General features: G+C 38.7%; 1 protein-coding gene across 4 annotated transcripts in view; it reads right to left on the bottom strand.

Annotated features, from left to right (window-relative positions):
- Positions 1-16,605, bottom strand: part of ptprk (protein tyrosine phosphatase receptor type K) — a 119,413-nt gene that overhangs the window by 86,888 nt on the left and 15,920 nt on the right. For all 4 annotated transcript variants that reach the window (XM_018742471.2, XM_018742469.2, XM_018742470.2 and 1 more), the window contains exon 2: positions 750-872. In XM_018742471.2, coding sequence (XP_018597987.1) covers positions 750-872 — 123 coding nt within the window. The remainder of the gene's footprint in view (positions 1-749; positions 873-16,605) is intronic.

Raw genomic sequence — 16,605 nt, forward strand, 5'->3', positions numbered from 1 at the left:
TAGCATTAAACTGCAAGTGTCTCTCCAAATGACAGACCCTACAGACAACAAATAAAGACTCTTTCCACATTTAAAACCAGAATTAATTTAATTGAGCTTTGTCAAATTTCAGCAAAACCTTCTTGTCATTTGCCACTTGTTATTAACGTTATGAAAATCTGCGTGTTACACTTCAGTGCATAATACAGGCAGCATAGCACAGTGTAAATTAATTTTGAAAATGAAACAAAATATTAACCTGACCTTTTCTTTCTCTTACATGGCAATCCTTTAACAGGAGTGCACTCATCATGAAGTTTACAAAAAATGTAAATAGTCAAGCAGTTGATATTTATGTATACGAAGCCAAGCTATTAGTTTTACTGATATGCTGAACTGTGTGAGATATCCTGGAGTCCTTAAGGCCATCTAAAGCAATCAGGACGAAATTTCAAGTCTTTTCATGGCATTCTGAGGGCTCTAAATGCTTTTGTAAAACCAACATATAACTTGACATGCGGGAGGGGGCAGAAATAGTTTTTTTTTTAAAAAAAAAAAAAGTAGTTATAAAGCATCAGCACTCAGTTTGTTAAACACTTAAGGTTCATTTACTGTACTCAAACTGTACATTCTTAAAAGACAGACAAGGCAGAAATGGAAAGAAAAAACCTTAAGAGTTTTCTGTTTGACAGCCAACTTAAACATACCTGCATCTAACAAAGTATTCCAAGAATGTTTCATCACATTTGCAACAAAAACAAAAACCTCACCTTGGGGGAGTTCTGGGGACAGGTATGGCCCCTCCTGCACGCTCACATGTGTCCAGTCAAAATCATTGTAGGGGTCCTGCTGGTAGTCACACTGCGCGGGGCCATTGTCAAATGTACAGCCACCTGAAAGAGACAGAGAAGATCAGGAATATTCTTTTGAGTATGGTAAGATGACTGCTCAGGAAGCATGTCGCTTGCCAGTACCCACAACGCCTTGCTCACACCTGCCCCGTATTTTCCTGATCAGTTCCCTTTTGGTTCCTCTTCATTGCACCTGACATAGACGAATCTGCAACTCTGAACCAAGCCATGGGAAGAAGCCCGAGCACAGTCCTGCCATTCTCCTCTCCTATTTGGTTTCCGGCATACCTAGCTGTCAGCCAGCTGCAAGACGAATTTAAAAACAACATCTTCCCATAACTGTGGCCTAGAAGGCCACCTGCCATGGGGCCGTGACAGGAGAAAGACGACCATCGAGTAAACCAAAGCCCCCTGTAGTCACTATCCGCAGAACGAGCAAAGTAACAACAGCATCAAGAAAATCCTCTGAGCCAACGCACCTTGGCGGTAGGCGTTTCATTACATTGGAAAAGGTTTAATATGTATAAAAGGTCACCATATCTGCTTCGTTCAACTTCTGACCTTTAAGCCATTCATGAATGTCACACTGAAAACTGCAATTTGCATTTTAATGCAGAAATGCAGAAAACAAGTGTACTAATTACCTTCTCCCAGTGGAATGTCACAAAGCAAATATTCCATTTCTTTGACAAAGTCAGTAAACGTTTTTGAAAATCATACACTCCCAAAAGCAAAAGAATAGTAAAATTAAGTTGGTCTCAATTTGATGTGCAACATGAACAGCATCATGCAGCACAGGCTGAGAAAGGGCACAGAATTTTGCATGAGCTTGTGTCATAAAAGATAGAATAACTTCCCATATGTGACTGCTCTTTGTCCTAGGCCCCTCAATGAGGAAGCACAAATCTGTAATCATACAAAAACTGACCAACTCACTGGAAAGGGGGGGGAGCAGTGAAGTTCGGGGAATCATATTACCAAGTAATTCAAAATTAATAACTTCTGTCAACTTCCTGCACTTTAATCTCCAATTTAAAGGTGATGACTCAACAAGACCGAGCTCTGTGTTAGCCTGCATAGCCCGATACATCAAAAATATTCAAATTGCGAAACCCTCCCAGCACTGGAAAAATCATTTATGCTCATAACAAGATCCCTTCATTCCTTCAAATCTGGGTAAATTTAAAACTGTTTAATGGAAAGGCAAAAAAAAAAAAAAAAAAAAAAAAAAAAGAAAAACTGTCAGTAGCCTCCTTCCCTCTCCCCCAAAGTCCAGACAACCAACCCCCATAGCCTGGTGTCTAACTAATAGTATGTCAATCAGCATGTCAGTGCCAACAATCATCTCTGCAGGATCCAAACCACACAGACCACAGACTCCTTACCACTTGTGGTTTACAAGAGACATTGATGCAGACTGATGAAAACATAAATATGTTGCCCAGAAATCATGCTGTTTTTAAAAATACCAATTTAAACTTTCCACCTTAGTTTTGCATTTAAACAGGTTTTATAATTATTATAAACACAAACACCTGGCGTATTCACTTTGTTCATTAGGTCAGTTAAAGATATTGGCTTCAAGCGAGTGAACGGAACAGTTTGTATGACTTCTGCATGTCTGACAACTCTGCATGGAATCATGACATTCAACATAAATTCAAGTAGTTTGTTTTTCCTTTATTCTCCATTTTGTCTTGGTTCATTTTTCCAATCTCAAGTTTCAAAATCTGAGAAGGAGCTAAATTATTTGACATACCTGAAGATCTGGTCTATTTTAGCACAAAAGAACAACCAAAAAACATCGAGAGGAAACAGAATGCATCTGTGGAAGAGAACGATTGCCACAACATGCCAAGTGTTTCAACGCCTTTAGGGCCATCTACCCACACAGACAACTCAGTGGTCCAGCTTTCATCTGCACATACTCTTCTTGCAGCATCCTTCCCAATGGAAGGGCTGTTCCACCAGACCATCTGCTGTCCTTTTATCACATTTTATATTGCAAGTTCATGACTGCTGCCAAATTAATTCTAGACCAAAACCAAGACTGCCTTTTGGACTCCAGAACAGAAATGTCTTCATAAGACATTTCCGGAATTTGTACGATACACTCTCTCCCAGAAAAGTCCCAAACCAGGTCCTCTCCAGACATCATGTACGTCACATAATATAATACTAAAACGATGAATGACAATCTCAGTGGCCATCATTATCACTCTGTTTAGTTTTATGTTCATAAAAGTGGATCTCCTGCAGCGGTTTATACCTGACATTCTTACAGTACATGATGAATTTCATACAAATACATAATGAAGGGCAATTTGAATAATAACTAATGTAATACAGAAAACTAGAATTAAGCATTCTGCCGTATATCAGTGGAATTAACAGGTCTGTCGTAAAAGCTATCTAAGATGAGGGTGCCTTGGGTGCAGTCCGTTTCATAAAATACTAAACCCAGCTGTGCTCAGCTCTGCTGGCATCAGGGTCAGATGCAGTCGACTACCAAATCCTCATCTCTGACCCCTGCAACCTGGCACTTTTGTCCATCCTACAGAAATGAAGTGTTCGCCAACGGCACAAGGATAAGTCACAGGATGGCACAGCCAGCATCCTTTTAAATGCCAGATGATAGCCAGTGACAAATTCAGATGGTGAGGAACAAGTTATACATGCACTCTGCCTGCAAGGACACTCCCTAAATGATTTGCATTCTAATCTAAGGACTCAAAATTGGAACTCCTAATAAAATAATGGTCTGCATCTCATTTACATAATAAAATAATTATTGCGACTGATAAACCTCAAGGGCAAAGCCATGCTCACTCCCCTGATGAAAGTGGGTTAACAACTCTATCTCACAGCATACAAAATATACTGCTGTTTAGCACCGTTAGTTTAATAATGGAGGGAGGGGGCACAAGTTATTTGCCGCTGTACGACACAAACATTATTCTTAAGGCAAATATTGACTGAGGTGGCCATGGTTTTAATTTCTGGTAGCTCTATTAGCTGGAACCAAAAGTAGGTAACAGAAGTTTAAAAAGGAGGAAAAAAAATCCAAGTGTGGTTTTCATGACTTGGGGTAACGTAAACAAATTTATTATAGTTTAAAGTTCATCCAATAAAGAAAGAAAACAGCCATATGTTTAGAGTTCAAACTGAAGCATTTTTGGTGAATACCTATAAGCATGAAAACGTATTAAATAGATGTTAAGCGCAGATATATTATTCAAATCAGCTTAATCTTAACCTGTTGACAAGAGCCATCACTGGGAGAGTTGTGGTTAGGGCTGTTGCCTTCCTGCTGAAGCACTTGGGTTCAAATCCCCATTCCTGCTGTAGTACTTCTGATCAAGGTCCTTACTCTTAATTAACCCAGTAAAAACTGTTGTATTAATAAGTCATTTTAAGCAACCTAGTGCACAAACATTGTATTGTTAATCACTTGAAGGAAGGTACAGCTAAATGCAGAAAAACATTTTAAAATTACTATTTTCCCCCAACCTATTAAAAGCATGCTCATTCAAGATGTCATTTGAATTCCAAGTCTAAGTAGGTGTCCAATGATAACAAAATATGAAAGTAATGTTCCTCAGCTTCATTTTTTTTTTTTAAGTACAAAATAATATTTGATAAGGTTTATTTCTGCAGAATTTGTCAAATGCCGAACTTTTATACACTGGAAACATGAATGGAGACAACAAATCCAATTTAGATTAACTGGTGGGCTCAAATTTGCAATCTAATCTGCTTTGTTTAATCTGACTATTGATCACTTAAACTTTCAATTCCTCACTCCCCCCTTTCTGAAGTAATGACAACATAATTTTGCCCTGGAGCTAACTTGAGCTTCAAATCAAACAAGACAGCATTTTGAGAAGGCCTTACGGTATTAAAAATATTTCAGATTTGAGTCACAGCCATTTTCCTATATTTGCCCACTAGTTCACTTGCAATACTTTAGAGAGGCATCCATTTAATCAGGTTCTGATTTTGCACAGATTTTACATGAAAAAATTAAATTATGTAGAAATAATGTGAGGCGACATCACTCTCATGGCAAAAACTACCTCCCATTTTATATTCTCTGTATGGCCTTCATGCTTTATTGCACACGGTCAAAAGGCAATCAAAAGGATGCCCCCAATAAAGATGAGACCGTACTTAGATTTTATAAAGCAAAAAAAGTGCAGGATTACAAAAATAAGATTGCTTCTGAGGCGAGATGGAGGGAAACCTTTAAGAGCTTTGCCTGTGAAGGTCCACAATTAAAAGAAGAGTAAAGGAACCTTTCAAGAATATGTCAAAAATCGTTTTTTCTTTCCTTTTTAAATGTTCTTCGGGTGATCCTCTCACTGTGGGGTGAGTAGAATGCCTTCCCTCTTACAGAAACGCACCGATTCAGCTAAAAATCAAGTGCCAACGGTTTTCATTCTAATTAAAGCCAATCTCTTCAAAATTTGCACGGCTAGTAAAAATCTAAAAACTCCTTTCTGTCAGCTGTTTAAAATGATATACTGTAAGTAAATAACTAGATAAATAAAATTTAGCTATTAATTTGGCTGAGTGAGTCAATAAGCCACCTCTTCACATGGCCTTCTTCCCTCCATGTAATATGAATGTGCTTCAACTCACTTTGTTGGCAGATCGTGCAGAAACCCCCCAAATGGCAGACTGTGAATGAACCAGCATTACAACAGGGACAGATCACTGTGCTGAACACCCCAAAGTGTCTGCAGTATGGATAGAATGGAGGGAGTTCGGCAAGACAAACACACAAACACAAAAATGGAACACCTGGTGTTCTGTCCTGAAACTTAGTTTTGGTGATGCAGAAAAATCGCATCATTCGGGTGGGAGGCACGTACGCAAATTCCTAAACATGTCAGCTTCTTCCATTGGTTAAGTAAGACTGACTACCAGAAGTGCATGACTACTGTGACATTATTTCAAAATACCTCTCGGAAAAGACTGACTTCCTCTTTAAGATAACACAGCAACCCAAGACCCTATCCTACTATATCACTGCCAACACTAATGAATCCAGATGAGTGCTACAGGCTTCCAAACCACTGACTGGAGACAACAGCAAATTTACAATTATGATTAAAATGCAAGATATAATTACAAGGCTCTTCTCTTTCCTGTATTGCTGTTGACGTGTTACAATAATGATTATGACGAGCATGGAAAGAAATAAACAATTATCTGTATTTTTTTCCATACACGACACAGAATAATTCCATTACCTCAGAACATTATTCATTTTAAATTAGTTTGAATTGATTTTGTTACTGTTTGGAATTTCCACCTAAAGGTCTTGGAAAAAATAACAAGCTGGATTTCTCTTTAACATCTCTTTACCTAAACCAACCTAAGGAACTTGTAAATGGGTCTTCCATTAAGGTTAGAACATGCACAGAAGGGGAGGGGAAAAAAAACAAAAACAAACAATTTCAGGATCATTTCATTGGACCAACTGCCACATTCTGAATGAAAGGAGAGGGAAAATGTAGATAAAATTTTCAGTACAAGTCACAGCACAAGAGACTGGTATGAAAGGTAGCTGTCAAACTGTCACCATAGTGAAATGAACTAGAATATAATGAAAGCAGCATGAATACGTTATCCTCTTTACCATGTTCTCTTGTAGTGGTGTCAAGAACTACTTGTACTATACACTATGAATAGAGTTTAAGAGGTCTAAGCTATTTTTAATCGTTGGCCTTTAGCACTTAGAAAACAAAAATAAAATATAAAAACAAAAAGTATTAAACACAGTGAAGGCTTAGAATGTTCAAAAACGCATACACATTAATAGGAGTTTTAAAAAAATTAAGTAACGTAACAAATATTTTCTAAACCAGACATGAACTCAACTGTGCTCATGAATGACCAACACCCTATTCTACTGTTCCAACAGTTAGAACTATGCTCAACTTTGCAGCACCTTAAACGGCCCCCTCACACACCTAACAAACTCCCACCCAACTGCTGAAGTGTACCAGAAGCTGCTGTCTTGTCACACAAACCACTGGACTAAACATATATTCTCTCCCGTAACTTAACCTGTCCCACTTGTGTGCCTCTACTTTATGATGCTCTGCATTTCATGAACAAAAGAACAGGAGTCAAGCAGCAGCATATAATTACAAGAAGAATGTGCTCCTGTTTCTTTGGACATGCCTAGTGATTTCCCTTACCCCTGCTTAATGCAAGCACTAGTGGGTTTCCTTTACAAGCTTTACAGCTCATACTGTATTTTATTTTTCTGCGGATCCCCATCAAGTAGTAATAAAAAAGTACAAAAGAAACCGCATGTCAGAATTGTGAATATTAATCATCATCCAGGCCCTGGAAAGAGCCTTTCTACAAACATTCGCACGCTCTTGTCAGCAGAACAAATATCCTCTGTTCCCGAAAATGGGATTCTCAGCATCTTGCCCGCTTCTGCAGAAGGCTCTGAATAAACAAGCCCAACGTATCAGTCCTCTTGGAAATAATATGAGTGGAAGGACCAGAGTGGTGGTGTTTGGGTGACTTACGGAGGATTGGTTTACGTGCAATTCATGCGTGTTCATATTTTACATACATACACACACACACACATATATATATATATATATGCCAAGATTAGAGCAAAGGGGAGTAAGATGATGAACACACCACATGAAAACAGAGGATAAGATGCTGATTTCCCCAGTGTACCATAAGGGGAGAAGTGTTTAAAGACACCATTCTAAAAGACTACGTGTGTGAAATACAGCATCAGAAGTGTGTTGAGTTGAAGGGTATGTGAAAACAATCGGGGGGAGCGGTTCCAGCTACAAAAAAAATAAAATTTAAAAATATATATATAAACAAACAAACCAGGTTCAGTCTTTTATCCACAGGATGTGTTGCTTTGTCAATGTGAGACGGAATTAGTTGTTTGCAGAAATACCTCCAAGGCCATCTGGACTTCAGCACTTCAGGAAGGTGCACTGCAGAAATCTTCCAATACTGGAAATCTTTTCCATCAAGTTTTGCCTAGAATATTTTTGAATTTTCCGACTAAGAGGCTAGAGCAACACAACAATGCTACTCATGGACAGCTGAAGCCCAGAGTTGCAGTTTGTTAGTTGAGACTCTTTGCATCTCCCTTGTAATGCAGTCAGTGGCTATATCACAACTGTAAACAACGAGGAGGTAAAACAGTTGAGGCTCATTCCCTTTTACAACACACTAAAAGGGAAATTTACAGCATGCAGGAACAGTGCACACTAAACACAAACACTGGTCGCATATAAACCAGGATGAAGGACATAAAAGTCACCATCAAGGCATTTAGGTTTTTGCCCACAAATGTTGCACTTGTGGTCACGTGTGTGAGAACGGGCCTTACAGCTTGGATACCTTGGCTTTTCTCAGCCTTGACAGGGCTTGGTCCCATAAATTTCACAAAATATTCAACAGGGAAACTTCCACTCATAGGCTACCTGTCCTTTTCCCCTCCTCCTGGATTCACTTGGGCTCTTATGTGTACCAGAAGTGTCAAAAAGACAACGGGTGAACGGCTCATTAAAGCAATACAGCTGGCATGCAGCAGAAAAGCCTGAAAGTCACCCCCCACCCCCTGTCCTCGTTGTAGTCGATAACAAGCTGGTAGTACCAGACTTGGGTGCCAAGACTCCCTGTTTCAAATATAAACTTATGAGATATGCTTACTGCAAGGGGCAACAGCAATACAGTGATTACGACAAATTACAACGTCCCATCAAAATATTGTAGGTGTTTATTTCTAGCTTCATCTCAAGTTACTAGTAAGATTTCCACATTGCTGGAAATTTAGTAGAATGCAGGAAGGTAAGAAAGAGCTGATACGTGTGTGAGAACTGGCCTTACAGCTTGGATACCTTGGCTTTTCTCAGCCCTGACAGGGCAAGAACAACTATAATTAAAACCGGGTAGGCTCCGGTTCCCCGTGACCCCGTATGGGACAAGCGGTTCTGAAAATGTGTGTGTGTGTGTGTGTGTGTGAAAAAAAATATTTGTGGCAGAGATTTGCTAAAATTATTCCTGAATGAAACTGTTACAAGTTCCTCCTCCATTTGAGACTCTCTAGTTCAAGACAAGACCCTACATGCACTTTCTGTTGACATTTTCAAATACAGGAGAGTAAGAGATATGTCAAGAATGCCTGGAATGGATATACTGGAAACCTGAAGGCTACATTGAGATAACAATGAGCAGTCTGTTTACACATCATATGAGCTCTTATAACACACTGAGAAACTTTGAGAGAGTCACTGAGGCAAGTTCTGCTGAGCATTAACTCACCCAGTAACTAAATGACTACACGCTGATCTTCAGCAAGTAAGAGTGTAGTAATCTTCCCAGGGTCACTTTCAATGAATGACACTTTGTCATTCCTCCAAACCCATCTCTTTGAGAGGCAGTATTAAAAACAAGACACAACATCACAAACATAATTCATTTTCCAACACTTGAAGAATTAGCAACCAGTGCAGATGCCATTCAGTACATTTACATTACTTTAGCAGATGCTTTTCTCCAAAGCGACTTCCAATGAACGCTACGTAGTATCAGTGCACACACCTTATTCACCAAGGTGACTTACACTGCTAGATACTCTACTTACAATGGGTCACTCATTCATTCATCAGTGAAACCCACTATCACTCACACACTATTGGTGAACCTGAACACCATGTCTTTAGAGTACGGGAGGAAACAAGAGCATCCAGAGGAAACTCACAGAGACACGGGGAGAACGTGCAAAAACCACACAGACTGAGCGGGGATTGAATTTACTCGCTGTGCCACCGTGCCACACAGTAAAATGGAGTTGAGCACACAGCCACAATGATTGTGAATAAGAGTATTGTGCAATGGCCTACAGAGGACACTACTCCCACAGGTGGCCTGGAGGCAAAGCCTCTCAGATACAGACTCTGATTCAGCCCAGAAGATGATTCTCATTTGGCTGCGCTGTAAACCTCTGACAAGTCATGCCCAGGACAGATGCCAATTCCTTGCCCTGTAGCTCACTCCCAAATCTACAAAATGGAAGAAGACCAGAGGGAGTAGCACACAAAGCAAAGTAACAGAATTTTAAATTTAAAAAAAGGTAAACTGATTCTAGAGTGTGGTGTTCCAGCCTTAGCTCAGGTGAACTTTCTTCCAACAAAGTAGTTTGTGCTGTCACTCCTGCAGTGAGGATCTGGGTCTGAGGAGCCTTGGAACAATACTTATTTGTAAGTAAAAGCAGCCTTCATCATGCCCCAGAACAGAGCCCATTTCAATCACCTAACTGAGCAGGGTAGCAAACATGAATCTCAGGTGTTTCCACCACACCAGGAGTCCCCGGACAGCTGTTCTTATACTCTTGAGAAAATTAGATGCTTCACAAAAACCCATCTGTATGAACAAACCCTAAGCTGTGTAAATGTAACAACAGAAACAAAAGTGAATACAGTGTACTTCTACAGAACAGATCATCACACCATTGAAGAGCAACCACCAGAGTCTTCTGGCTCATTGTTGCTCAGTGGTGTTCTAATCAGACTGTAGCCATGTTTTGGCCATTTTAGCCGTGAACAACCCCATCTCCTGTTTGTGTCAATCTGTTGATGGCAGATTTTAGCACCAAAAGAAAACATCTGGTTCATCTAGCTGCTCCTCACACAGACAGTAAAGTAACTGTTTAATCCGCACTTTAAAAACGGATGCACATCTATAAATCTGATCATTTTATCTTCCATCTATTACATTAAAAACTCCCACCCAGACACTGCAACGTTTGGGCTTTGCATTCGTTTGATTTGGCCTGGGTTTGAGCACGTGTGAGTGGGGAGCAGAACATATGTCCGAGTCTGGGCATGTTTGAATACAGAGACAAAATACGAGCTTAGCAACATCAAGGGAATACACAACGTCATGCCAGACCACCTTGTAGCCATTAAACTAAACAGTATTATAGCCTTTTCAAGGATTTAGGGCTTATAGTTTCGGATCCAGTGGGCCAGGTTTATGCTATCTCCTCCAAACAAACACTTGGCAGGGTCTCCTAAAGGGGCTGCTGAGGTGGGAAGATAGCAGACCAACCAACCCAGTCTGTAAAACAAAGAAATCTGTCGATTGTCAACAGTGCTCACAGACCTCAGAAATGAAAGCCCAATGATACACCATCAGTTAAAAAACGGCAACATTAGAAGAAACACATCTCACTGTTTCTAAGGACCTATAAAACAAGCCAGTTACTTCAACTGTAACCAAAATCTCAAATTTGAGTGTGAGCACGCCAATATACTGCACAATGACCATTACATTTTTAAAAAATCAAATTTCATAATATAAAAAAGATGCATAAAACCAGACATACTATTTAAAATACCAAAGAGAATTAAGCCACATATAGTTATTTTTTTAAATTAATACAAAAAAGGTCTAAAATGTATAACTGTATGATGACCTTGATTTTTAGATGCAAAACAAATAATAAAAATCACTCTAGGAAAATGATCCAATTGGCTTCCCAAGAATAAAAGGATTTTAGGATTGGCAAGGGAAGGGTGGCAGGTTATATTAGGAGTTACAACCAAGCTAAAATAAGTTTAATTTCTGTATTCCACAGACATGAATTACTGTAAAGAATGGCAGAAGGTGCTGGTTAGCCCAAGGGGTGCCAGCAGATTCTCCCTGTTCAAAGGTAGCAGAGAGAATTTTAGGGCACCGTCTTGGGCCTGTCACTTGACCATAGTGCGAGAGCAGGAAAAGACTAGAACTGGACTGACTCACAAGATTGTGAAAGTAATCCAGGTAGAAGCACAGAGCCCTGGGGCCTGACACAATATCCCTCTGTTTCCTCACAAGAGGGACTTGGGTTCTGAAATTACCCTCCAATCACAAAAGGCTGAATTACATTACAGTCCTATTTAGAGAACCAACCCCCTCCCCTTCAGCAGGTAATAGCTTTGCCCCCACATTCCATCATTGCTGTCTTAGGGAATTATGGTCAACTTGGGTGGAGATAGCAGTTAGAACACTAGCTTACTTAAGAGGAATACACCCTGTAAACTGTTTGAAAGCATCTGGATGGCTGTTTCCATGCTCTCTATATATACACACATAAACAAGAAGTAGACAAAATAACGAAAACACCACATGGGGAAAAGTTTAAGTAAGTTAATTAAGTTACTAAATCAGAATTACAAATGCAGCTGAAAAGGTGAGTCAAATTAAGTTTACTGCCAATTTGCAGGATGTATAACTTATAAAAGAGGTCTGACAAGCAGTGTGTTTATGTCTGATATTTTAAAGCATCACAAGGTAACCAAGATCTCCAAAAATGCCAAATAATGGCTGGCTGAACTGCAGGCACAGTCAGCCAGTATAAATAAAACTTATTTAACGTGTCAGGGGGAACAGTATTAAAAGATGCTACTCAGGAACTGTATGTATTCAAGGCAAATGTGCAAAGATGCATTACTTAAAGTAAGAAACATAAAACATCAACCCAAAGCAAGAAAAGAAATGAATATGGTCTTTCACCCTCTTTCTTACATGTTCCCATATTCCAGAATGTTGATGTCATCATAATCACCAGAACAAAAGTTAAATACCTTCCATGGCTTCTCCAATAACCAGATCTAAACATCACCGAACCTCTAGAAGACGTTCTGGAGCACAGAGGGGTAAGTAGGTTTCCAACTCAAAAAAATCTGTCTTGCAGAATGTTGCCATGTTCTACAACAGACACTTTTAGACTTGTATGACAGCATTCCAAGAAGAACTGAAGATATTCTGAAGGCAAAGGAGCACCCTACTCCTTAAGTCCATAACATTTTTTTTTTTTTATTTATATATATATATATATATATATACACACATACACACACACACACACACACACACACACACCATTCTGGAATGTAAATGTAATATATTACATATTTCTTTTATTTTGTCCCCCCCATATACGTATACAGACATTACACACATGCACACAGACACGATGAACATCAAACCATGTCCTGTGAAAGGGAGTTTTATAAAATTACATTCCAAGCAATGGTGAAAAAAATAATCTACATTTCCACAGTCAGAGAGAGAGTTCCCCCAACACTGATAGGTCTGTAGTGAAATACAACAAGGCTGGGGGCAGGCTTCACTCCGCACTGCTCAGGATTCACTCTGTGGGCGCATTAATGTAAAAAAGTGTGTGCGCAGCCAGATGTCTATGGTACCTTTCATGTAGTTCCAGCCATGGAGCAATCCCATTGCCCAGTTGCCTGAGGACAGCCACAGAAGCTTGACGGACAACCTAGATATAAGAGAAAGTGGCCCAGGGGCCCTTTCAGCCCAAAAAGCTGTTTACACTTGCCTATTGTACAATAGGATTTGCCCCCTCCTCCACTTCCCATCTCTGTTATATATACACACACACACTCTTCTTTCTTCTGGCTTATTTAGATTCAGATTTAACCTGAAACATGAGAGGGAGGCCTGTATTCCCTGCATCCCCTCATCCAATATTTTCATGTTAAGCCTCACCACCAAGAGGCTCTTTGTCAATCGAGACCAACGTGAGGTGTACGTTTTGTAACTGCTGTGTGATTTAGCCTTAGTGCTCTAAAATGAGTCCCTAGGTGCCGGGAAGCAGCTGGGGAAGTTGAAGGTGGCATGGTGTGAGCTCATCTTAACAGGACAGATACAGCAGGGTTCTCGTGCTTCCTGTCTTCTGGAGACTCTTGTTTGGTTGCTTTTTTTTTTTTTTTTTTTTATAAAAAAAAACATGACCTCCATGCACTGGCGAGTTTCAACAGTCCGAGGCTGTGGCTAGCCGTTTAAAAGCGTATTCTTAGTCTGCACAAAGGGAGTGGGGGGGAGAACACTTCTATTTCCATTAGTTACATCAAACTATACCACAAGAGAAGATATTTGGTAAGGGGAAGTGTGCACCTTGCTTAAACAGTTCTGACAAGATCCGCCGGACATGGACACAAACAATGCCGGGATTGTCTCACGCTGTACTGCTTGGCTGAGCTATAGAAAAGAAAGACAGTTTGTGAGGTTCGGTCATCCATGAAGCTTTTCACTCCCTCTTAAAATATAGGGCAGAGAATAGAGGGCACTGTATAGAAATGTCTCCCTAGCAGTTATTTCATTTTAAACCTATTTTTTCAGCAGGAACTAAACTCACTATGCAAATTTTACTTTATTCTTTAAAGAAGAAGAAGAAAAAAAAAAAAAGAGACCCTTTCATTATTAACTGTGTGGTGTTTTGACAGCAAACTATATGACTCATAACCAGATTTTTAATATTACTTCATTAAATATTTCAAATGTATTGCTTCGATCTTTTGACATTACTGAAAACATCCAATAACAAGTATTTAAAGAGAGACACAATAGGCAGAGTCCTTCTACTGAGTGCAGATTTTGTTACAGAAAGCTGACTGCAAGCACTTGGGAGGAAAGTCATTTGAAGATCCTTATAATGCTCAGACACACTTTGAGAGTTGGTTGTGTGGAAAAAAAGAAATTGAAAAAGTGCCAATGGACTTTGGACGTGAAGGGAGTGAGAGGCTGTGTTTATTTTATTTTTTCATTACAGATTGCACTGCATGATGGGAATGCTGCAGTCTGCTGGCCGGGCAAATCTCGCCCCACGTCTCGTATACGCAACTTTCTGAAAATAACATGTCAATTTGTCATTTTCATTGCAATAATTCTCCCTTCAGTAAACACTATTCTTTCAGTATGACATCCCCACCTCCTAAGCAAATATTCATATGTGCAATAATTAATATATTTCTTTTATATCAAACTTTCTTCAAAGACTGCTGACCAAACAGAACCAAGGAAAACACAAAAGAGCTGAGCAGCACTTCTCCAGTCAGATAACATTCATTTTGTGGTGTGCACTGCAGAACTGCATATTGTTTCAGGGCAATAAAATAAAGGGGCCGATTTATAGCGAGACACACCATTGGTGGAATAAATATATATCTGAAGAGCTTTTACGGGGAAGAATGATACGGTGCATCTTAGACCACCAGCGGGTGCAATTTTTTATTTTTTTTTTTATTATATTTTCACTGTGTGCACGCACATGCATACACACACAAAACATACATACTTTTTTGTTAAGTGGATGGATTTTAAGACATGTCACATTTAGATGTGCTGCAGATAAACGATCATATGAAAAGCTGTATTACTATTATTATTATTGATAATTTTATTATAATACCTATCCCTTACCTAGTGGAATAATTTGTCCCCTAAAATCACCCCATTAGGTGATGTTCTGTTGTCAATGGGCTAAATTATCATTACTTCTTCTGAGGGATAAAAAATTAGCTCCTAGATGACAACTGTCACCTAAAATGTTAGAATTAAATTGTTTTGTAGAAATTGTAATAGATTTTTTAATGCTACTTTGAATTGTGGGGGACAGAAATTTTTGGACCATCAGTGTCATCAAACTCCAAGATGTAAACCTCAAGGGCAAGTGGGATATAAGAACTGGCTTCATGTAATTTTCTTTTTTGTGGCACTCTCTTCCACATGTCTTTCACATCTCTTGTCTCATCCTAAGAATGAAATACCTTTGACAGTTTACCAGCACCAATTCAAGTTTCAAGAAAAGTTTTGACTTTTAAGAAAAGCATCTGCTAAATGATTACATGTAAATTTTGAATATGCTACACAGGTACTTGCAATAATATCTTTCTGCTTCTCAGAAAACCTAATGTGTCCAATGATGTGCAACCTATCTTTTATTGTTATACTTTTTTTTTTTTTTTCTTTTCAGTTCACCCTTTTGTACCTGATCACCCTTTTCTGGAGACATTTTTATAATTTGGCTTGTGGATTTTTATATGACCAAGGGATCACCACACAAGAGGCACCCTGCAACGTTTGACACCAGATAATCTATTTGAATGTGAGATTAAGGCTTCATTTATCATTTCATTTATAAGTGTAAGGGTATTCATGTTTTAAAAGTTGTTTAAATGAGAAAAGTTTGGGTTAATACTTACATGATTTATATTTAAAAGATAGTATTGAGTCTGCTATTTTAGTTATGAGGTAGGTTTACCATAATCAATAACTGGTCAAAATTAGATCAGAAAATTTAAGAAACTTGATTAAAATCTTTGATTCACATTTAAATTAATTCTAAGTACAAGCTGGAATGATAAATTACGCATATTTTATTTATTCATTATTCATTTTAGTTTACTTACTTAATTTTTAGTTGTAGAAGATGATTTAAAATATCCTATTAATCAATAACCACTAATCAGCCAAAGCTAAAGCCTATCCCGGAATCATTGTATACAAGGCTGGGAGGATACACTCTGGACAGAATGCTAGCAATTTGAAATGTATTTTTGCCTATTTACTGGATTTCAGCATGTTTTCTGTGAAACTTAAAGGATAATTAATATGGCTCTTAATGTTTAAAGGGCTTTTGTTTGCACTTTGTTTTTGAATCATTTAAATATGCATTTAAGAAAAAATTATTTTTAGAAAAGGAAACAAGGCAATTGCTCATTTTAAGAGACTTGCCATAATTTGTTCCCCTTCTGTATATTTTCTATTGCAGATTAATAAAATGTAAAAATATTTCTCATTAAATTCCTTAATCATCAGAATAATCAGTGGCATACAGAGTACTTTATTAAAATAATCAAAAGTTGCAGCCCTAGTCAGGATTTTCAATGTGACACTAAGTGGGAAGCAGGAAGTAGGTAAA

Source organism: Scleropages formosus, chromosome 1 (assembly GCF_900964775.1).
Source record: "Scleropages formosus chromosome 1, fSclFor1.1, whole genome shotgun sequence".
NCBI lineage: Eukaryota > Metazoa > Chordata > Actinopteri > Osteoglossiformes > Osteoglossidae > Scleropages > Scleropages formosus.